The sequence below is a fragment of the Sparus aurata genome, chromosome 13 (assembly GCF_900880675.1).
Source record: "Sparus aurata chromosome 13, fSpaAur1.1, whole genome shotgun sequence".
Classification (NCBI taxonomy): Eukaryota; Metazoa; Chordata; class Actinopteri; order Spariformes; family Sparidae; genus Sparus; species Sparus aurata.
The window spans coordinates 32,698,054-32,721,413 of NC_044199.1; the positions used below are offsets into that span (position 1 = coordinate 32,698,054).

At 41.8% G+C, this 23,360-nt stretch overlaps 2 protein-coding genes across 11 annotated transcripts; both read right to left on the minus strand.

Annotated features, from left to right (window-relative positions):
* Nucleotides 1-791: 791 nt before the first annotated feature.
* LOC115594173 (zinc finger protein 862-like) lies at nucleotides 792-8,470 on the minus strand. 9 transcript variants are annotated; one of them, XM_030438028.1, is made up of 14 exons: nucleotides 8,406-8,470; nucleotides 8,081-8,319; nucleotides 7,372-7,629; nucleotides 7,083-7,289; nucleotides 6,758-6,994; nucleotides 6,366-6,518; nucleotides 6,146-6,283; nucleotides 5,495-5,675; nucleotides 4,182-4,319; nucleotides 3,802-3,917; nucleotides 2,683-3,568; nucleotides 2,108-2,432; nucleotides 1,622-1,828; nucleotides 792-1,377 (listed from the first exon to the last, which is right to left on the minus strand). In XM_030438028.1, the coding sequence occupies exons 2-8, from the start codon at nucleotides 8,198-8,200 to the stop codon at nucleotides 5,529-5,531; spliced, it is 1,260 nt and encodes a 419-aa protein (XP_030293888.1). In that variant the 5' UTR covers nucleotides 8,201-8,319; nucleotides 8,406-8,470; the 3' UTR covers nucleotides 792-1,377; nucleotides 1,622-1,828; nucleotides 2,108-2,432; nucleotides 2,683-3,568; nucleotides 3,802-3,917; nucleotides 4,182-4,319; nucleotides 5,495-5,528. The 9 variants fall into 9 exon arrangements, with proteins under 9 accessions (XP_030293888.1, XP_030293893.1, XP_030293894.1 ...); XM_030438033.1 differs by lacking the exon at nucleotides 8,406-8,470 and having other exon boundaries at nucleotides 1,622-1,700; nucleotides 8,081-8,372; XM_030438034.1 differs by lacking the exon at nucleotides 8,406-8,470 and having other exon boundaries at nucleotides 1,577-1,700; nucleotides 8,081-8,372.
* On the minus strand, nucleotides 8,382-20,079 carry LOC115594174 (uncharacterized). Of its 2 annotated transcripts, none has more exons than XM_030438039.1 (8): nucleotides 20,049-20,079; nucleotides 19,777-19,835; nucleotides 12,755-12,829; nucleotides 9,616-9,865; nucleotides 9,228-9,398; nucleotides 8,972-9,117; nucleotides 8,697-8,872; nucleotides 8,382-8,608 (listed from the first exon to the last, which is right to left on the minus strand). In XM_030438039.1, the coding sequence occupies exons 5-8, from the start codon at nucleotides 9,394-9,396 to the stop codon at nucleotides 8,410-8,412; spliced, it is 690 nt and encodes a 229-aa protein (XP_030293899.1). In that variant the 5' UTR covers nucleotides 9,397-9,398; nucleotides 9,616-9,865; nucleotides 12,755-12,829; nucleotides 19,777-19,835; nucleotides 20,049-20,079; the 3' UTR covers nucleotides 8,382-8,409. The 2 variants fall into 2 exon arrangements, with proteins under 2 accessions (XP_030293899.1, XP_030293898.1); XM_030438038.1 differs by having other exon boundaries at nucleotides 8,972-9,147.
* Nucleotides 20,080-23,360: the final 3,281 nt, after the last annotated feature.

The window sequence follows — 23,360 nt, forward strand, 5'->3', positions numbered from 1 at the left end:
CTATGGAGGTCACAGCTCTGAGGTAGAAGCTGTTTATTGCTCTGTTGGTGGATTAATTAACCTGAAGGCAGCAGTTGGAACACAAGTGTCTGTTGTGTGTACAGTCTGATGCTGTTGGCCTTTTCTTCAGCCTGGCAGCATCAACAGTGTCCAGTGTAGGAGATGCTGGGCAGCTTTAACTACACGCTGCAGGTCTTTGTGTTCGGCAGTCCTGCAGCAGCATACCATGTCTCTGTTGGGCCGTTTGACTAGCTGTGAGGTGTTGGAGCTCCATGTCAGCTGCCTCAACACGGTGACTCCAAGGAACTTGAGGTCGTCGACACATTCCAACTCATTACCATGTACGTGGAGGGTGTCGCTTCCTTTAGTTCTCCTGAAGACAATCAGCTCCTTTGTCTTGGAGGTGTGAAGGACCAGGTTGTTCACCTCCAGCCTGCATGCTGTCTCCTGTCTGCATCAGACCCGCCACAGTTGTTTCATCAGCAAACTTTACGATGGAGTTGGAGGTGTAGATGGGGGTGCCTGTGTTTAGGATGAAGGTGGAGGCAGCGCTTCTGTCTTTTTAGGGGCCCTCAAACTAGGATGGATAAATTCCTAACCCTTTTAGGTGATCCACAAACATGCAACAATCTATTACATTTTAAGAGAAAAACAGGCGGAAGTCATGAAAACCTTTCAAATTAAAATCAAACATCTTAAGTTGACCCACCTGAGCAAGTTGAACTGATGGAAAATGATAACACAAGCTAAACAATGGGGATCCTCTACAGGTCAATAAGTGATAACCTATGCAGTGTTCCTCAAAAATGTTTATTTTAAATTGTAAAAAAACAAGGTTCCTAAACATTAAACACACACATGGCACAAAACATAAATAATACATAGCCTGTGGTCCCTATAGATTTGCTATGGAGGACCACCTGCCAAGTCCCTGTTTCTAGCTCTTTTGGAGGTCAGTTACAGTAAAAAAAAAAAAACAACAAACAAGAAAACAATACATGAGTCACACCATGCCTAGCTTAGTTGAATAAATCCAAACAGAACATATAATGTTGCATTTTACAAATTTATTGAGCGAGGAACGCCTCTCCTCAATCAGTCTCCCAGCAACACTAAAACTACGTTCGGAAGGAGGACTTGTTGCTGGGATTGCCAGCAGCCTTTTGGCAACTGGCACTAGCCCACCTGACCTCTCCTGCCAGAAGTCAAGAAGAGACTGGAAGCATGTCAACTTAGAGTCACTCATGTATTGTAGGACCAACTGGCGATCCCATGACTCCATATTGCCACTATCCTCCTCCCTCTCCGCCTCTTAAACACAACTTGCAAAGAAGTTATGCACCTCTGTGGCCTGGTAAGTAGCCTCTCGGGATGGACCTTCAGGAAATAGACAGATTCTTATAGAACATTTCCATTTGCATTATAGTTCTTTGTAGTCTAACATACTTGTTTTTCTAGTTTAGGTATTACCTATATTAGACATTACCTATTAGGCAATACACACACCTGTGTGTGTGTGTATGAGTGAGTGAATGTATGCCTCTGAATAAATGAAAGGAAGACATTTTGTCATTACATTTAGAATTGTTCTGAGTGCTCTGTTGATGCTGGTGTTATTCACCCTCATTCTCCACATGGACTCTCACTCTCTGCTCTGCCCCTGCTGTTTCTTTGAGTGCTGCCAAGGTGTTGATGACCTCCTCATACCCCTGACCATAGACAGTTTTCCTCAAGAAACTCCTCAGGCTAGGAGAGAGAGCTGTAGCCACCTTATGGTAAAGTGGATTTTTAATTTCTACTCCACCGCCTGGGCTAACCTTCCTTTCAGCTGGGGGAGAATGAAATCACATAATGATACATGCAATGATATCATGATAATGATATATGCAACATCATTATTACGGGGCATAGAAGTTCTCAGGCACTGTGCTTGATTTCAGGCATGGAGTAGTTTTACATTTATATAATAATTAATTTCCTCGTAGACAACATCAGACTTACAATTCTTTTTTTTGTCTTAATCAATGTTATTGGATAGGGCCGTGTCTTGTTAGCTACTTGAGTGACCACCAACTAAACAATAAAAATCAGCAATGTATTATATTACCTCTTTCACAGTCACACTGTCCCCATCCTGGATCGACAACCCCCTCAGCAGGGTTGCCTTGGTCGGGAGGACAAGGTGAAGGGTGGGTGTCTGATCAGTGGAGAGGTGCCTGGTAGCCTCACCAAAAGGTTTCAGGAGTTGGATGATGACCTCAAGAAGTTTGCAGTCTATGTTGTTGAGATAACGGAGTTCTCTTCGGCGAAGCAGGATGTCATGCAGCTTCCCAGACCTCAGAGCAACATTTACAGATTGGAGCATTGCAAGTCTGGTATTCCACCTCGTCTCTACAGCTTGCTTCAGTGACTGGTCCAGCTCCTTTTGTAACCTAAAATTCAAAGAATACACAGTGCACACGAAAAATAGGGTTGCAGTGACTACAAATTACATTTTGTTGGCCTTTCTTTTGGAAAACATATTTCATTAAAAAGGAGATTTACAGTTGAAATTAAATCAAGAAAATGTGACCTTTGCAATTAAAAATTACAGTAGCTTGTTTTTTCTTTATTATACTTATATGTTATAATTATTTAAGCAGCCTTACCAGGCAGACATGACAGGATTTTATGTAATCTTACCCTGCTCTTTTGAAGTGTGTGACAAGGGTCTTTGTGTCCTTAAACAGCTTGATGATGCTGCTGTGCACTGGGTTGTCCTTATCCAACTGGTCAAATACGTGTTTTAGGACCAAGTCAATATTATGGCCGGCACAGGAGAGTCAGACATAATCCTTGAATGCTGCTATCACATTTGAGCCATTATCTGTCACAAAGACAGTGTCCTTGCTCAGGATGCCAAATTCCAATGTTAGGTTAAAAAAATACAAACAGTATGGAGTTGTTGCCACTTCTCCCAGGTTGAAGAGGGAGCATAGCTCCCAGGCCATCATTCCTCCAGGAACCCTCCACGAGCCTGTGGTCTGCGCCTTCTGTGTCGACCAAGCCTGGAGTTGTGTATGTTTCGGACCGAACCTCTCGCAGGTCGTTGTGGAGACATACGCATGCCAGAACGATCTTTTGCACCTTGTCAGGATTGAACATAATTGTGGAGAAGAATACTCTCCACCTGTTAGCAAGTATACCAAACCCATTCTCCACCACTCTGCGAGCATGAGAGAGTCGGTAATTGAAAACTCTCTGCTCATGGTCCGACTGGCGAAAAGAGTATGGCTTCATGAGGTCAGAGCGCAAAGGATATGCATCATCCCCTAGGATCCCTTGTCTAGCGCTTGTCTGAAATCTGATTCAGCGAATACTCCTGCATCAGATGCTCTGCCCTGGCATCAACTACAGCCATCAGCAACACAGAGAAGCGTCCTTTGTAGTTCCGAAAGGTGCTTCCACTATGTGCTGGTGGCTGTATATTGATGTGCTTTCCATCAATAGCACCTAGGCAGTGGGGAAACTGCCATTTCTGAAGAAACTCCTCTGCAATGTCCAGCCATTCCTTTTCTGTATTGGGTGTCTGAAATTACAGTTTTAAAACATCAGTGTCAGGATTACAAATAGTTAGGCATAGGTTAGGTCTAGACTGGTGAGGCTTTTCAGTGGCTCTTGCAAGTCCTTGGTAATGAGTTTGCAGTCTTGTAGCTACTGCTACTCCATGCTGATATTCAGTATTACAGCAGTGCATCGCTTAATCTCATTTTAAGATTTGTTTTCCTATACACTGGCCTTTAAGACATTAATCATGCTTACCTTCAGATATTCATCACAAAGTGTCCGGTGCAGGGCTTCACATGTTTGCCTCACAATCATGGAAATAGTGGACTCTCCAATCCTGAACTGGAAACTCAAAGATGAAAATGATTCTCCTAAAAGGTAGAAAACACAGAAGCACATTTGATTTATGTAGGCACAAGCAAATATAATTTACACAGTTGTTTTAAAATGCAAAAGGTTTTTTTGTCCTTGCCTTCTTGGGACTTATGATCCCAGAGAATAAAGCTTTATTACTTTTGATCTGTGAATCGTATCTGTGGAGTGTCTTTGTGAAAGACCTCTAGTGCTATACAATACAACAGAGTTAAATTGAAAATAAATAAAAAACCAGTTGCCAAGAATCTGAGGGTTAATACCAGTCTCTCCTTTGCAGTAATGGCTTGTCTCAGTTTGGTGTGCCTCTTGGTTATCAAGGGGGCCACTTGACTGAGAATGAACTCCAATTCCTCAGCATTCATTCGCAGCAAGCCCATAAAACCTGCACTGTCCTCTATCTGTCAACAGAATGCACATTAAATTATACAGGACTTCAACTCTTGAAATGGGTATTTCTAATAGGCCTACTTGACATATTTCTATCAGTGTTAAGCTACAATCAACTCTTATATGCAATCCCAACCAAGTATCTACACATCTCTGAAAACTCAACTAATAGAATTTAACTCAAATATTGTACTGAAAATACATTTCATGTTTTTACCAATGTTTTTATTCAAGTCTTTGGACAGAGCTAATACAGGGCTTAACTTGAAGAGATAAACGACAGACACTCTAGAGACATGACAGCTGTCTGTGTGACAGTCACACAGACAGCTGTCAGTTTTTTAGCCTAAACAGTTGCTCCTGCACTGACATGTTTATTGCATATAACGTGTAATCTAAGTTTATTTAAAACAATCGATATGAAGCTTTACACACATGTCTGTGATATATATATGTTTTAAAACGTTTACTATATTTTTCATCTTCAGTTTCTGCCTCCTGTGTTTCTCCGTCAGCCTTTTATTTACCCGTTGCCATGGTTACCCACAGTACCGGGGGCCAGACCACACAGCGCTGCTCTCGAAGCTATCTGTAATACTTGTGACAATTTTTGCTCACCTCCAATTCGCGCTGTAACGCATACAGCCCACACTCTCGCCGTCTCCATGACTTTTTCCATAGCTGTTTCGTTTTTGTTTTTTCAGCCAGTAATAGGCCTAAAACAACAACCACTGCATCTTCCGGTTCGCCCGCCATGTTTGTTTACACTGAAGTCACGTTTGACCACACGAGATTTGTAATATTGAGCGTGAAGAACCTGATACTCTGCTGAAGAACCAGTTAGTGTGTGGTGTGCACTACGGAGAACACCACACACTACAAGATCAGCAGAGAGAGATCTTGTGTGATCTGTCTTTTGTAATCATCAAGTGTGTGATCTCCTAATCTGTGAAGGTTTGAAAAATCCTGTAGTGTGTACCAGCCTTAAGTTGCTGCCTGCCACAGACTGATGTACAGTGTGGGACAATGACACACATATGGTTAGTGATGTATTCATTTACATTTATGTTCTTTGTTTGAGTACATGTTTTCATACTTTTCCCAATTTTATGAATTAATTTGGTCATATTTATTGTAAACACCATGTAAATAAAGATGTTTTGATGTGAGAGAGAGAGAGAGATACCTGAAGGATTCCCTCCACAGTCCATCTGATGGAGTCACTGGATTTGACACCCTCCATCCCTTGTGGCCAGGATCCGGTTCACCATCTTCCAGTCAATAATGTAATGGACTGTAACAGTGATGTAGTGTGTGTTGGTCCTCTCCTCTGTCCAAAGGTCTGTGGTTACAGCATGGTCTCTAGTCTGCATTAAAGGAATTAAATATATTGTTATTAGCCTTCAAAATATCTTACATGTCAGGGTTTCCTGCAGGAAAAAACTTTGGCCAGGGGGGAGGTGAGTGGGGGGGGTTTCAACACGAGAACGGTTGCCGAGAACCGTTCTCGGCAAAAAAAAAGGATAAATTAAATAATTAATAAGATTGTTCCATTATTATTTTTGCCCTCAAAATGAAAGAGAACTTGCTTAATCAATTATTATTTTTGGCTCTCAAAATATGAGAGAAGTTGCTTAACAACAAACCCACAAACATGATGATGGAAAACACGAACTGTTTATTTTTGGGGTCATGGCCTAATAAGTTTGGGACCCCTTGGCACACAAAGCAAACAAAAGATTCAGAAAACAGAACCAGAAACAGAAACAGAAAAAAAAATCAGGAGCTGAGAGCACTTATGCTATTGGCAAAGTTTGCAAGATTGGTCACTGCATGCCATTCTTCTTGGCTTCTCAAAGAAGATCTCCTGCACTCTCGCATAATTCATCTCGTCCACTGGAGGTCCGTTGATGCTGATCCGCAGACAGGCACAGAGGCTGGCTCCCTGCAGTCTGTTCCTCAAGTCTGTCTTGATCTATTTGCAAAATAATACGGGTAATCAAAAAAAGTTGAACAATTACTATTAAACTAAAACAACAACTTAAACGTGGTTTTACCCTGTTCATTGCAGAAAAGTCCCTCTCACAGTTCACACTGGATACCGGAACTGTGAGTGCAATGGCTGACAGCTGACTCAGGAAGGGGTATTGTCCGTGGAGTTCTTCAAACTCTGAGGCCATCTCCTGCATGAGCTGCAGCTGAGACTTGTCCTAAAGTAGTATAGGTACAGTTAGAGTCGGGTTACTGGTTGCCATGGGTTTTTCATCATCATCAAATCAACATCTTAAAATATTTACGTTCTCTTTTTTCTCTTTTGGTAATGTTGCACACCTAAGAAACAGGTACATGCTGTTTGAGAGTGTGTGACTGACTGACTCTGTCTGTTTGACTAAGTGTGTGTGTGACTGACTGACTGACTGACTGACTGCGTGTGTGTCTTATTACTCACCTTGAGAGATCCTGAAGCCACAAGCACCTTAAAGCCCAGCCACTCTGACAGAAGTGCTGCTTCGTCAATGCTTGGGAAGTGGTTGGCGAGCAACTTCAGGTCTGCAACACTCTTTTCCTCTAGATCCTTGTTGATCATCGTTCTTGGGTTGAGGACATTGAAGGCAGCCAGAAGATCCAGCTCTGTGAACCTGCTCTCCAAACTTGCCTTCAACTTGTCCAAATATGGAGCCATAACCTAGTGGACAAATTGCAAAAAACAAATATTTGAAAATGAGTTTGTGAGTTTGAAATCTTGAATTTAGAACATTAAGTGGTATCAATACCTCTTCCTGGAAACGTGCCCAAAATGGACTACTCGTGCCAGTCGGCTTGCCTTCTTGCTCTTCAACCCCCCTCCGTCGCCCCCTTTCTTCCTCCGCCGTGATGTTGAGACTGCGGATGGTGTCCTGGAGGTGACTGAGGTGTGAGCCTGGAGGTTGCTTATCTCCTGAATCTTTAATGTGGCTGATGGTCGCAATGGTAGAGGGCACCTAAATATATAAAGAGAGCTGTTTCAATTTAGAGTCAACCAAAAATATCTATCTGGGCAATATCAATTTAGGGGCCACTTACATATTCTTTGATTGCCAGAAAGTTAACATCTTCTCTCTGAAAGAGCTTGGACAGGCGGCTGAGATGGGGAAGAACGTCAGCTTGGAGATAGACTGCAGCAACAAATCTGTATGTGGCACAGAACGTGTAAAGGCCTCTAGCTACAGGATCTTTCTTGGTGTCTGCCTCCTCAGCAAGTGCTGCCAGTACAGCAGGAAGATTCCTTCTCAGGTTTGAGATGGCTTGGTCTTGAGAAAGCCATCTAGTATCCTTCACCTCCTAATGAATAATAGAACGGGTTGTCGTTCGTTCGTTTTCTTTTCTGCTTTTCCTTCAGGGTTGCGGGATGTTGCCGCTTTTTATCCCCCCGTGGGGGGTTGCGGGGCTTACTGGGGCCAAATCCAGTTTGACTTATGGGCGAAGGCCAGGGTACACCCTGAACGCGTCGCCAGCTCATTGCAGGACCCTTACTGATGGCAGTGGCTGCCCTACAGGGTGCCAACTGCACATCAGGAGCAATTCTGGGGTTCAGTATCTTGCTCAAGGATACTTCAGCATGTAGCTCAGTCCCACCCCAGGGGAGCAGGGGATTTGAACCAGCGACCTTCCGATCACTGTTCCACCAGCTCTACCCACTGAGCTACAGCCGCCCCAGAACGGGTTGTCATTCAAGTAAATAAAGAACTAGTGTAATTAACTTAAGTTTTATTTGTATGGGTAGCTCACTTACAGTCACTTTTATGTTGTCTACTTCCAGCACTGTGGCAGCTGCCTTGAGCACTGCTGTGCGATTAGCACTGTTCCTGAAGAACAAATGCAGATCGTGCAGGTGTTCTCTAAAGATCTTCATGTAGGGCACTTGATCTGCAGCATCTTTGCAGGCAAGTGCCAGACGGTGGGCAGCACAGTGCACAGACAGTAGCCACGGCCATGAGTCCTTCAGCTGCTTGGCAACTCCATTGCGTTTCCCTAATAGTATGAATTATGTTAAATTACATTACAATTCATTTTTAAAATACTGATTTCCGACTTAAAATTGTTTTTAACTAGAACACATTTTCACTTAGACTCAATGACATGAAGATTTCCTGTCATTACTGAAGCGCCATCGGTTCCTAAACCATACAACCGGTTTACAGGGATGCCTTTTTTGTCCACCACGTCTCTCACGGCCTCAACAATGGTGTCAGCTGTCCCATCTGGAATTGCAACCATGTCCAGAAACTGGCTACAGAGCTGTCCTTCATTGTCAAGATACCTGAAACATTAAAAAACACATTCCTTCAGAATAATCATTCCATCCTTTAACAATGTGTTGTTGTACCTTAAGAAACATGCCCTAGTACCTGATGTGGATATCCAGCTGCTTGATGACTGACACATCAGTGGTCTCATCTATTTCTAGGCCAACAGCCTGTGAGGTTCGGATGGCCTTCAAGTAAGGTTCCTCTATCACTTGACCCAGGATCTGGACCATCTCATCGATGATGTAGTGAGATGTGTAATTGGTCCTCTTGTCAATCTAAAACAAATTATCAGTGTTAAATATTTCATAGGGCTTTTTATTTCTATTTAACAGTAACCAATATGGGAAATAAATATTCATGAATTTAAATAATACCTTGAGCTTTGAGAAATAGTCACAGCCAAGCATCTTGCCCAGGTCCAGCAGAGCAGGGTACTTGGTGTGATGGGCGACTTCATGCTTTAAAAGCCAATAAAGGCATTGAAAGCCACCAATTATTGCTGCATGCTCCATGGTGAGTACTGGCACAAAGGCATCTACGATTGGCATGGCTGAAACAGAAGGGGGGGATTAGTATAATACAAAGCATTTTAATTTTGAATAATTCTAAAAAACTGCCATGTTAATTTACATCTGGTGCTGCTGGCTTCAATCCTCAGGGAGGTCTTGTGGTTCTCGCTGGTCATGTGGCCATCCAAGACATCCTGCCTGTATCTGACACAGGGGACTTCAATAAAGGGTCTCTGTGATGTACCCCTGACCACTTTTTGCTTGTGCTTCCTACACACTCTGCAAAACATTCCTGTGAATGAGAAATTAATTAATTAATTAATTAATGTTTTAATTGTAGTTATTCATTTATTTATTTACATGTATTTATAATTATTTATATTTATTTATTAAATTGAGACATGAACTACAAATATATGTTTAGACAGTAAAAATCTATTAGCTACATTAGTCATAGGCATACTATTTGGTCTTTCAAATATTAATAAACTCCATTCTCTTCAACTCACCATGCTCTGTCTTGTACAGCCAGGGACTATACTTTTTATTCGCAGCCCATTCAGGATTCCAACCTGAAGCACGGTGATGGGCATGTGCCCTGATGGTGGTGGTGGTGGTGCTACTGCTACCACATGCAGTGTTACTGCTACATGCAGCGGCCTGTTTGGGCTCTGCAGGCTGTGGAGCGGCCTCAGAGGCAGAGGGCTCCGCCGTTGGGGTCAAATCGTTAGCCCCAGTCACCCCACCGTTCGTAAAGAACTGGGGCGTAGCCATCGTTTCAGAAGTGAGGGGGAAGAATGGTTCAGAGGTCTATTGAGTGATTTATCATTCTCTCGCATGCAATTGCACCTCTACTTAGTGGCTCGAGAACCACATAACTACAAACAGCACAGCACCAGGAGACCGACTTTAGAATCCGTGTACCCTTCGTTCTTTGGTTTTTCCGTTTCAGAACCAAATTAAAATAACAGAAAACAACTTTGTTTTTCTGTTATTTTGTTTTAAAACCAGAACGGAAAAACGGAAAAACAGAAATCACACATTTTGTAGCTGTTAATCTGTTTTAAAACAAAAACAGAATAACGTGAAAATTAAGTTTTTTGATTTTTACTGTTTTGTTATTGTGATATTTGGAAAATTCGGATTTAGGAGCGGCAGCGCAGCTTTCTGTGTGAATTACATGAATTACAATTACTGCGCTGCCGCTCCTAAAGAGACGTGACGGTAGACGTCATGATGATGAGATCGGGGTGTTTCCCCTGCGGTTATTTATCAAAATATACACCTGCACCCGGCGTTTAAGGGGACCCTGCGGTTAATTGAAACCCGGCTATTATTTGGTAATAAATGGTACATTTACACCCCGCTCTGTACGCCAGAGGCCATGCGCATCCGCGATTCATTTACAGTCTGGAGGCGGAGTGGTGTGTGTCTCCTCTCTGCTCTGACTGGACTGCTGCGCGAGGCTACTGAGAGACTGACCGCCTGTGAGTGCTTTTGGACGCTGGAGGGACTCACGGCAGCACCCGCTGCTCGTTGAGCACAGTAACTGCAGAGTGATACGTGCTTCCAAGTCAGAGTCTCCAAACACCACAAAAGTCTCCAATAACACCAGTAAAAGTCGCTAGATTTGTCGGTAGTCGCTTTTGACAAAAAAAAAGTCGCCAGAAGGATGATTTGGTTGTGTGTTATAATAGTCCAACCACTTGCATTTCAACACTGGGGGAATTTTCGTGATTTTATTTTTTATTTTTTAATCTTTTTTCCGATTTTTTTTTCCCCATCCTGTAGCCTACTTGTCAAGCCAGCCGCTCCAACATTTTAAGTGCACCCTTATTACAGACTTTATGGCCATAAAGTAAGGGCGCACTTAAAATGTTGGAGCTGCTCCGTCTCTCCTTCTTTCTCTCCTGAGACGGGGGCGGACCGGACGAGCTAATGTACCGGAGCAGAATGTCAATCAATATTTTATCAGTATATGCCTATAGGCTACATACACACATAGCCTACCCTGTTTATAGAAGTAATCACAGCCGTTTCCGGATCGGCGTCTGAAACATAGGCTACTTCTACAGCAGAGGTTGTGCTCCATGAAAAATAAAAAAAAAATCGGAAAAAAGGTTATACATTTTTTTTAAAAAGAAATCACGAAAATTCCCCCCACGTCGAAATGCAAGTGGTTGGACTATTATACCACACAACCAAATCATCTTTCTGGCGACTTTTTTTGTCAAAAGCGACTACCGACAAATCTAGCGACTTTTAATGGTGTTATTTGAGACTTTTTTGGTGTTTGGAGACTCTGACTTGGAAGCACGTATCACTCTGCAGTTACTGTGCTCAACGAGCAGCGGGTGCTGCCGTGAGTCCCTCCCCCGTCCAAAAGCACTCACAGGCGGTCAGTCTCTCAGTAGCCTCGCGCAGCAGAGGAGACACACAGCACTCCGCCTCCAGGCTGTAAATGAATCGCGGATGCGCATGGCCGCCGCCGCTCCGGCGTACAGAGCGGGGTGTAAATGTACCATTTATTACAAAATAATAGCCGGGTTTCAATTAACCGCAGGGTCCCCTCAAAACGCCGGGTGCAGGTGTATATTTTGATAAATAACCGCAGGGGAAACACCCCGACGTCATCATCATGACGTCTACCGTCACGTCTCTTTAGGAGCGGCAGCGCAGCTTTCTGTGTGAATTACATGAATTACAATTACTGCGCTGCCGCTCCTAAATCCGAATTTTCCAAATATCACAATAACAAAACAGTAAAAATCAAAAAACTTAATTTTTACGTTATTCAGTTTTTGTTTTAAAACAGATTAACAGCTACAAAATGTGTGATTTTGTGTTATTCTGTTTTCCCGTTTTTCCGTTCTGGTTTTAAAACAAAATAACAGAAAAACAAGGTTGTTTTTCTGTTATTTTAATTTGGTTCTGAAACGGAAAAACCAAAGAACGAAGGGTACACGGATTCTTTAGTTGTTTAGAATTATATACTGTCAAAATCTGAAGCTGCCAAACTCTGGTTGAGTTGACACAGAATGACCCTTGAGCATCTACACAGGATAAGTAGGCAGATAATTAAGTACAAAATGACAACACTGAACACGAAAAGTTCTGTAAAACACCATTCTTGTTTCAAATGATGAGCACCAAAATGGAATGGAAATGAAAAGGTAACAGGGTAATAAGCCACATAATTGAATTTAATGGCAAGGACTGACAAGTGAAAGTGACACCAGAATAAACATATCGACATTAAGATGTAGCTATTTTACATTTGCTGTCATTAACTAGGACAGCAAACCAAGGGAACCAAGGGAATCAAAGACTACAGGCTCTCCTGATTAACTACATTACAATATAATATTATCAGTTCTAGATTTCTTTTAGACCTAAACAGAAACAATATAATCAAAATAAAATAACAGTTATATTAAATAAAAAGTAACAAAGTTTCTTTGTTGTTTTTTTTAAATATGTGGAAATCAACATTTTGAAATAGAATTAGGAATACAGTAGTAGTAGTAGTAGTAGTAGTAGTAGTGAAATTGTTGTAGAATTTAACCTCAAAGTCCCTGCTATCAATATCTTCTCTCAGCCAGTTATAACAGAGATGTTCTAAGGACTTTGGTTATAATTTCTCCTCACCTGCTGTGAAGACCCTCCCTGTTCATTCCTGCTGCTGGCCTCTGGTCCACTTTCTCCTCCCTGACGCTGCTCTTTCTATTGTATAAAGATTTTAAAAATATGTGTAAAACAATAGTGAGCACAAGTTCTGTGCAGAAATTAAGGAGGAGTGGTTTTATTCCTAGGTGGTAGAGTAGCCAAAAAAAGTAGTCAAGTAAGAGTAATGTTACTTTAGATTCAATATTACTTACGTAGAAGTAGTCATCCAAATAATTACTTGAGTAAGAGTAAAAAAGTATTTGGTAAAAAAACTACTCAAGTACTGTAACTTTTGAGTAGCCTAACGTCTGATTTATTCATCAAATAAGAACATTAATGTAATCATTCAATCAAAATAATAATCAGCAAATTCATGTATTTTAAACTTTAACTACCACAAAAATAAATTAAATCTTTACAAAAATACCATAGTCAAAGGAACACAAATACATTTATATTCTTACATATATTATTTTCTACCCAGAAGTGGGTGACGTTAGAGTAGCCAAAACTTGTAACGTTGCCAGGGATGGAAATGAACTTTTCTGTCCACCTGTCACTGTGGCTGGTAAATTCTAAAATCTGCCAGCCACTTATATATTTAAACGTTTATGTGTACATTGCAATGCTTAGAAACATATTTTTCTTGTACAAGACATGCACATAGTATTTCTTTATGTTCAACCGTTATGGTGTAAATAAACTCAGACGAAAAGGTAGCTTCCGTTTACCTTTATTCATGCACCACAATAAACAGTTCCAACTTAGAGTCGATGGTTGCCAAGCAACGGGGTAGCCGGCTCCATCGACATATATACGGCCGGCTCCGCTGCCCGGAGTAATAATTAGTGAAGAGTCCAAGTGAAGGCTTGCCAGCACTAGAGCGGCCAAAACGGTCATTTTGACCGTTTTCAATTGCATATGTGCAATAACTTTGTCTGTATTTTCATTTCGAATAGTTGTTATATTAATTACATAAAAGACAAAGAAAATATGATAGCCTATGTTTTACCTATTTCAGCAGCGGTCATATTGACCGCACATCATTTCGGGGGTTTCATTTTTACATTTTTTGTGCTTCTTTGCTAATTTACTTGTAGGTAAATTATTATATAGTTGTATTATATAGCCTGGTTGGTACCATGGGCAAACAAAAAGGGGAATTGCCCACTCCGTGAAACAGCAAGCGCAGCTGTTTAACAAGGTGCTGAAATGTGGTGATGCGACTCTGAGTGTGTACCGGGAAAAGCAGAGGAAGAATGTCTGCATCCGTCTACACAGTTGTGGGCACCTGTAGTGGGGAAAAGGTAAAGCCAGAGTCTGTGATATTATAACAACACCAAGTACGACTATAGGACCCGGACCCGATGACGAAGGCGATACGCGAATATGGCCGGTGGCAGTCTTCTACAACATCCTATGTTTCTAAGCTGGCAGAGGGGCTGAGGGCAGAATACATGGAGGGGAAAGGGGCCCGGCAGTCGGCACAAGGTGCGCAGCAGCAGCAGCAGCAGCAGCAGCAGCAGGCACGGAGACAGAGGCAGTGCCGGTCTGAAAGAGCTGCAAACGGAACACTGCACACGGACACTTGAAATGCCACAAGCCCGTGTGTGCGAGGAGAGCGGAGGTAATCTGTAGACTGTGACCAGTGATCAAAACGGCTCTTTTTTGTTTTAGATCAGCTTGTTTCCAGCTTTTTCGATTATTATTGTGTTAAAATAAAATGATCAAATAAGTTACTTATACTTTTAAGAGTTTTCTCTATTAAAATATTGTGTAAATGCAATAATTACGGTTTACTATGTGCGGTGATATGAGTATTGATGAATGTATAATTAAACTTGTTAAAATGTACATTTTGGTGTTATTTCGTTTTTTTGTTTAAATATCAAGACACAATAAATGCATTCATCACAATTTACATGAGAGATTATAGAGTTTAAAATCTAACGGTCCAAATGACCGCTAACGGCCGTTATAGTGTTTGAATTCCGGCCAACTGCACTTGGGTCGAATCAGAAACATATAAGTTGACCAGATCTAACTGTAGGGTTGTGGAAAGCGCCGTTATGCCTTAACCAATATATTGATCATTAACATTAATGATCGATTGGATCAGATCTGACAGGAATGTCTGGTAAACTGATTCAATTCACCCTCCAGCACACAAATTCACCAGTGTCGGGTGCTACTTTCCATCCCTGAACGTTACTCAAGTAAAAGTATTGTTACTTTAGAATAATATTGCTCAAGTAAAAGTAAAACGTATTTTGCAGAAAAAACAATTCTTACTCAAGTAAATGTAACGGAATAAATGTAAGTAGTTACTACCACCTCTGCACCTAGCAAGCGATTTAACACAGCTAACAGTTAACAATTGTTAACTTGCTTAACTTGATAAATTGACATCTATTAGTCAGTCATCATTAAGCTAAACATTACCGTTATCTACATGCAACAGCATTACTCAACTTACACGATTTGCATGGAATAAATTAAGCAAAGTCTTTTGCCTCTTTGCTGGTTTGCTGCACATCCTTACAAATATCTGAATCAACGTCTGTCTGGTTCAAATTACAACTGACAGCGAATGTTTGCCACCTGGCTCCGCCTGCTCATGGTGCCTTTAAAGGCGGCAAAACGCGTTTCCACATGTTAAAAATGATTTGAATGGTTGTAATGGCTGTAAAAGTGTTTCAACCGTTTCAATTGAAACCCCCACAAAAAAATGAAACGGGCCCCGGCAGCCGAGGGTATAGCTGCGCCGATCCCGTGGGTGCTCCGGTGCTCGAGGTATCGGCTGCTGTCACCGCTGTGCCGGTACAGGAAAATACTGGCTGGCCCTGCAGACAGTGGCGTAAGTATCGGCGGTGCAAGCGGTGCAGCTGCATGAAGGAAGAAAAGGAAAAAAAAAACAAAAAAAACAGCTGTCCAGAATTGCCACAGGCCCTGTTTTTGTGAATGAAATATCTGGGGGCGGGTCGGTAAGGTAACACTGAGTGGCCTTGATGCCTGTCAGTCATGATGAGTCGCATCTCGTCACCTCTCTGATGTGTCTGCAGCTGAGCACTGTGATGCGTCTCTCTCCCCCGGCCGGGAGAGTTATCATACCGTACAATACCAAATAATAGCCGGGGCGTTTATTTGGGACCAGGTGGCAATTTGGGACAGGAGTTTAATTCCTTCCTCTCAAAAATCTGGGATGAAAATGTCACAAACTTCGCCAGCTTCTCTGTGAATTCTCCGGCATCTTTCTGCAAGTGAAGTTGTTGCGGCGGAGGAAACGATTCATCCAACCAGCACTCGCTGCAAACTCCTCATCTCTGCTGTCACTCACGGTGGCGTACATTTGTTCCACCATCACCCTGATCATTTTGTGGGACACTCTCTCGTGGCGTGCCTGTTTGCTGATCACCCATCCCCGCATGTTTATCTCAGGCTCCTCTCTAACCTTCTTCCTCCCTCCAGCAGGCAGCCTGGCCCTGTTGCTGTCCTCCTCGGACAGACGCTGAAGCTCAGTTTGATTTTTTTCGCCAATCTCTCACTCTCTTGGGGTCGACAGAGAAACATCTAGGTGCAGCAGAAATAAATAAATAAATAATATTTTAAAAAAAAAACATCGGCCCATTATTGCTCGGCCCACCGGGAAAAATCCCGGTACTCCCGATGACTTTTGTTGCCAATTTTCAAGTTCATTAATGCACGTAGGACCTGCATTTTCAAACTCTTTACTCGCCAAGACGGTAGTTTTTCAGATGATGAAAATCTTTTGCTGAGGTTCTCATCTTGCAGCGCGTCGGATGGAATACTCTCGTCTGAACTGGTAGCGTGTGTGTGTGTGAGAGAGAGAGCGAGAGAGAGAGATAGAGAGAGATGGCGCAGAATGCGCTGCAGCAGCACTAAAGAACCAACATTAATTCATCATAACACAAATTTATCTATGTGCGCTGGTAGATTAGTTCTCAAGCGCTGCCGTGTCGCTTGCATGCATTGCATCAATTTTTTATTTTTTTTGCCTGATATCCTAGGCCGGGCGCTACAGATTTCAGGCCGGGCAGGGCGCCTGGCCAAATAAGGTCTGCAGGAAACCCTGCATGTAACAGATGACCAATTTAGAATATTGAGAGATTAAGCAGTTTAAAAAGAGGGGAAAAAAGAGAATATAATGTTAGGAAATCTATAGATTATAGACTACTGCATGATATCAATTGAAATTTGTTGTATTACAAAATACTGCAGCGTGACGTACCAGACGGAGCTCTTCCATGACCAGCCGTTTTATTTTCTCGTACTCTCCTTCAACATGACGGGAGACTGTGCGTGCACATGGCAGGATGTCTTCCACCCGCACGTTATTCCCATATTTGGCTCCAATGTCGAGCAGCTCCTGTCCAACATTGATGAAGCCTTTCCCCTCTACCACAGCAAAGGGTCGTAAATCTTGGCTACACATGCGAGCAAATTTGTTGCTCAGACGAGACTTGACATCTGATGGTAATTTCCGTTTGACAAATGAAGAGATGCTTGGCTGATTCTTTCCGGAATTTGCCTTGCAAGTGGTGCCTCTTCAGACCACTCGTCTCTGACTCACTGGTGAGCTTGATTAAGGCCCAGTCCAGACGACAACGCCGTTTTGCGAAAACGCACATGTATTGCATCGTTTTGGCCGATCGTCCATACGGATCCTGAAAACGCAGCGCCTGAAAACACACTTTTTTGAAAACGGGTCTCAGGGTGGAGAAATCCGAAAATGCAGCCCTCCCGTTTTCATGTGGACGGCAAATCCGCATACTTTCCAAAACGATGACGCCATCGCCCCACCCCGCGACATCCCATAACAACAACAACAACAACGGCGGCCTGCATGCTCGTGTTCGTGCTGCAGAAGATATTGAGCCTTTCTTGCAACTTACTCGCCTTGTAGTTGAGTGTGAGCCGTAGCAGCAGTTCGACCTCATTACCGGTCCACACAAACGATTCTGGTTTCCTTGCACTAGCCATTTTCATCTTCTTCTTGCTGTGTTCGGTTTCTCCTTCTACTGTCTGTTTGTTTACAGCGCGCAAGCTTGATGCGCATGCTCCGTGTCTTCTTCTCCGTTTTTGGTGAATGTCAAGCGCCACCTATTGGCCTGGAATACGAACTACAGCGTTTTTGGTTGTTTTCAGTCGTTTTCAGTGAAGACGTGTGGACGCAAATATTCTTAAAACGATGACGAGGAAGACGGAGAAAAAAAAGATCGTTTTCACCCGTGTGGACGGCCCCTAAAACTAAACAAGTTTTACAAGCGGCAAACACCGTCTTCGCACCGTCACACTCGAACTACCCGTGTAGTTCTTTTGACTTGCGTTACAGTATAGGCTTATGGAAAGAAAAGTACAAAGTGGTGGCGCGCCTGTCCTATGTTGTCGCTGGTTGGTTACCGCTCCCGTTAGCTTTTTATCCTGTACCGTCCCAATCACGTGATTAATAGTAAGGTTGACTCCCATCCCGCGGGATTCCCAAAAAAATGTCAGCCTCTAGTCTGCATCTAACCCTGGTGGTGCAGTGTTGTGGCAGACTGCACAGTGGCCAACACTGTCCAGTGAAGGATTGCATTTTCTTTTGCAACTTTCTTGCCTGGCCTTCTTTTCTCCTCTCTTTCTTTCCAATTCTGCCTTCCTTTTCTCCTTCTGTTCCTCCTTTTCCTTCTCCTCCACCTCCAGCCTGTCGAGATGAGCAACATACTCGTCTGGTGATTACCCTGGCCTGTAGGGGCAACCGACGCCGTACCCCACCAGCTTTCTGGCCAAATGTGGGTGTCGTAAGTATCTTGGCGAGCGAGTGTGGGATGAGGCCAGCTTCGACAAGGTAATTCTTTGTGTGCTGATTACATGTCGGGCATGTATCACTGGCAGGGGACACAGATGTTGGAGTGGATGATGTAGATGCAGCAGCTGGTGGAGTGGAGGAGGTAGAGGCAGCAGAGGAGGTGGAGGTGGGCACAAGCTTTACAATCTAGGTAAAGATTTCTCAGGTTAAAAACTAGTATTCTTCACACTAAGTAAGATTTAAGGTGCACAATGGAATTAATATGAATGATTATAGGAAATAAAATAAAGAAGCTAACCTAACCTTATGTTCTTATTATTATTATTGTATTATTATTATGTTCATTTTATTTTGACATGTTCATGATTATATTAATATTAATTTTAATTTGTTGATAAAATTATTTCCTTTAACTTAAGACTCCCTTTATTTATATTAATTTAACATTTTAACAACTTTTATAACAAGTTTGAGCCATGGACAATAATGTTGACTTTCATGCCAAATATTGCCAAAATGTGTATTGTTATTAACATATTAAGTTAACGTTATGACTTAGTTAATACAAATGTGTGATGTCCCTAACCAGAAACACAGATGTGTTGAAATAACGTTAAAACAGCTATTTTAAGAGTAAAGTGTTGTTTCAGTGTTGGTGCACTAATGAGCCTTTTGCGCTCAGATTCACGTTGGACAAAGTGTGGGTGTATCCCTTCACGAAGTAAAAATATTTGCAAGAAATAACTCCTAAGTACTTTAGAAACGTTTCTGTCATTTTGTTGGCGGGTTATCATGTTTTAAAACCGACCGTCTGCTCCTCCCCACCACGAAGCGTCCGGCCGTTAAACCCTCCCCGCGCCATTTTCTGAACGTTCATAGGAGCACGCTGGAAACTCACGCGGATTTCTCCGAAATGACTGACTCTTGAAGGAAGGGAGTGGTCGGAGTCGAAAGAGGAAGGGTCAAGGGTGACACAGATAGTGCCCATGACCCGGAAGTATTTATTTATAGAATTTGCGGCAAAAGGTCAAGTGTCCTGATTACCGTGGGTGTACGTTACCCATTTTACATATACTTTATAACAGTGAGTATGAAGTAACCTCATATAAACACAACAAAGCAGCAACAAAACAATTCAGCTCATCTGCATGTCACTAATTACCACTGCACTCTGTGAGAGTAGCCTGTATCGTACCTGGGTGATCGGAAAATGGGTAACGGTTCTTTCCGTTGACAGGACATCACGAGCTCAGTCTGAAAGGATAGCAACGAGCTAGCGTTAGCATTAGCATTAGCGCGGAGTTTTTACTGGCGATAAAACATAACAAATATACAGAGGTAGCTTACAAAAACATGGCGAAATTAATCCAGGTCATACAATATACAAGTACACACAGCCAGCCCAACTCCCACTCGGCTAATAAGACAGTTTTCATTCATTTCATTCAGAGATTCAGACAACATTACCTCTACAGTCGATCTTTTCCCGGGTCTGACGACCACCCACAATCCTTTGCGACGTAACCAAAGTGCAGTGACAAATTGCGACAGCAGATGGCGTAGTTCCATTTAGCTCGAATTAAATCTGAACCTCTTATACACTGTTACATATATGATATACAATTTAAAACACACAAACCCAAAACAATAATAAATAGATAAATAATTAAAGTTGGACAGAAAATAGATTTAAGCCATTACGTAGAATAAAAGACACAATGAGCCAGCATCCATATTAATATGCAAACAATAAAAACTCAAAACTAACATGAATAATACTGTTGAGGTAGTAAAGAACCTTTCACACGTAACACAAGCCACACAACACAATAAACTAGCATATATTTTAAAAGTTCAACAATGAAAACAAACCAACAATAAAAAGAATACTTATGTTGTAGTCAGTGTTGGGAAGATTACTTTGGAAATGTAGTTGGTTACAATTACAAGTTACCCTGTTGAAAATGTATTAGTAGTGTAACTATTTCAATTACTTTCTCAAAGTAATGTAACTAATTACATTTGATTACATTATGATTACTTTTCTTAATTTTGAATGAAATCTCTCAACTGCTAACCATTTTCACATTTTAAGACCTATAGTGTGATAAACCTTTCAGTTCAAAGGTTTAACCATATATTATGAGTCTGACCTTCGGCCTGTACTGAAGGAGGCTCACTTCCTCACTAAATGGAGCGACAACGGGCTGATTTCAGCCAAGAGGAGCAGGTTGTTTTAATGGAGAGAGTATGAGCGATACAAAAAAGCCTGATCACAGCCTGAAGCAACAGTGTTGCTACAAATATGCCAAGAGGAGGCTGATTTTAATTTCTGACAGCTCTACATTGAGCTGCTTTTAAATATGAAGCTTTAGAGCAACAACAACTGTTGTTTTAAATTGTGTTTTATATTGTTTTCATATATTTCACTGATCGCAATTATAAAATGCCAGTGTGTGTTTTATTGAAAGCGAGGCTGGTGTGCGTATGAAAATAGGTTACAGTGGGTTTTTTAGGTGCTGTAACTACAAGCAAATCTCATGTTGTCTCTGTACAAAGACCTTTTTAAATGTGAGAAAACACAAGATTTGCGTTTGGGCAACACATAACAGGCGAAACAATTAATTTATTCATGGCCACATTAAGTTAAATTATCTGTCCTGCTGCGAGCGCACAACTTCTTTCAGTGGTGACTGACTGTATATAAAAGTAAATAGGCTATAGCCTAACAAATGACCTCCTGACGCGAGTCGGATCAACAGCTGAGCAGCGTTTCCCCTCAGCTGAACATCTGTAGGCGGAGACGCTCAGAGAGAAAGTCAACAGCAGCGGATCAGCGCGATCTCTCCCTCCGTACAAATGCTCCGTTCTGATCCAGCTCCACTGGACTTTCAAAGTAAAGGTGACGCCAGCTGTAAATGAGTTAAATAGTGAAACAGCGGCGCTTTTATAGCCGATTTTATGATTAAACTCTGAACAGAACCTGGTCAGGACCAGGTTATGAGGTAAGCATAAGTTACCATGGTGATCTAGCCGGGTTAAAAGAGAGCCACCTCTGTAATACAGGGAAGCCTGGCTTCTGTCTGTATGAAGTGTTTTTGTATTTCCAGCCCAGGAACATCTTTGTGTGCTGCCGACACTGTTGCTGCTGAGTCTGACTGCCGCCGTACGGTTTGTCGGTTGAGTCGAATGGCACATGACCAGAGAGAGCCAATCACAAGCGTCAGTTTTGGAAGGAGGATGTTAATATGAAAATAACTAAAAACAAACATGAATCCAGGGGGGCGAAAAACTATTTGATAAATCCGAGCTTTTGCGGCGATTTTTCAAATGTAACTTAAGTTGTAATCATTGAAATTTCCAAAAGCAACTGTAATTTAATTACATATTTTCTCCCAGTAATGTAACGGATTACAATTACGTACATTTTGTAATTAAATTACGTAACGTCGTTACATGTAATTCGTTACTCCCCAACACTGGTTGTAGTTTTAAAGGAACCATATAGAACTATATAACATGATCACACCACTCTGTGATCATTATCTGTATCATCACAGTCTCATGTTTTAATCTGATCTACCCTGAACCGCTCCTCAAAACTTCTGCTGTAAATTTGGCTTTTGTAGAGGCAAAGTCATCAATTATGCCATCATATGAGAGCTGCTTACCAATCTCATAATTGATGAAGACTATAGCAAGACCAGTCAGGCGATCCTGTCCCATGGGTGACCTCAGGTCCGGTGTTGCTGAAGGCGGCCGTGCTGCTTTCAGGTCCGCGGCTCCAAAATATTTCAGAATTATTCATGCAAAAAGAAAACTCCTCAGGTTACCAAGCAAAATAGATCCTAAGCAAATATTCATACTATATAATTGAGTTATGTTGCACTAATGCAGAACTTCATAATCTGTTTTTATATTAAACTTTGCAGTATACAGTACAGTGCCCCTTTAAAATATGCACCCAATTTCAAAGTTGTCACTTTTAAGCAGTTTTCAACACATTGTACTTGTTAGAGTTACAAACAAAGATAAATGACTGATGAACACTTTGTGATACTGAAGGAATATTTTTGTGTATATTTCACAGGTATTACAAAGTGGACTACTTGTGCCTAACTGATGATCTGGTCTGAACCTTTATTCTGTGGGCAGAACTATAGTATAGTATAGTTTACTTTAAATGTACTTTAATTTGTGTTATTATTATTCTTTACAAAGTAATACATCAGAAACACAACTAAACTGTAGGAATGTAGGCAAATTTGTTCAAATGATATTGTCACAATAAATATTCTAATAAATGTGGTAAAGAAAGACGCAACTAACTCAACAGTAATCCACTCAGAGCAATAATCCACTGCCACAATAGTCCATAATAATCCTCAATAGGCCTAAAAAGAGACCTATAAACTGAGGACACAATAAAAGAATCCTTAAGTAATGTAACGTGGCAAATACTGATCAGCAGAGGAGATCTGTGACGGACCAGCAGCTCCACTGGACGAGGATACAGCAGACATGACAGACATCTGCCTAACAACACATCCTCCCTCACAAATGTAATGCCAACGAACTGAACCTGCTATAATTCAGCAGGTGTCACTTCAGTCAATCAGTCTGATGGCTTTCACATGTGATATATACATTTTATTTTAGCACTTTCCTAAAAAAAACACTTGAGCTATCTAAAGATTCAGCATTAGATCCCCCTCCACCCACACCATGAAAACAAACCTTACCTTTATCCTGTGAGCGTTTTTCCTCAGCTAGTTTCTT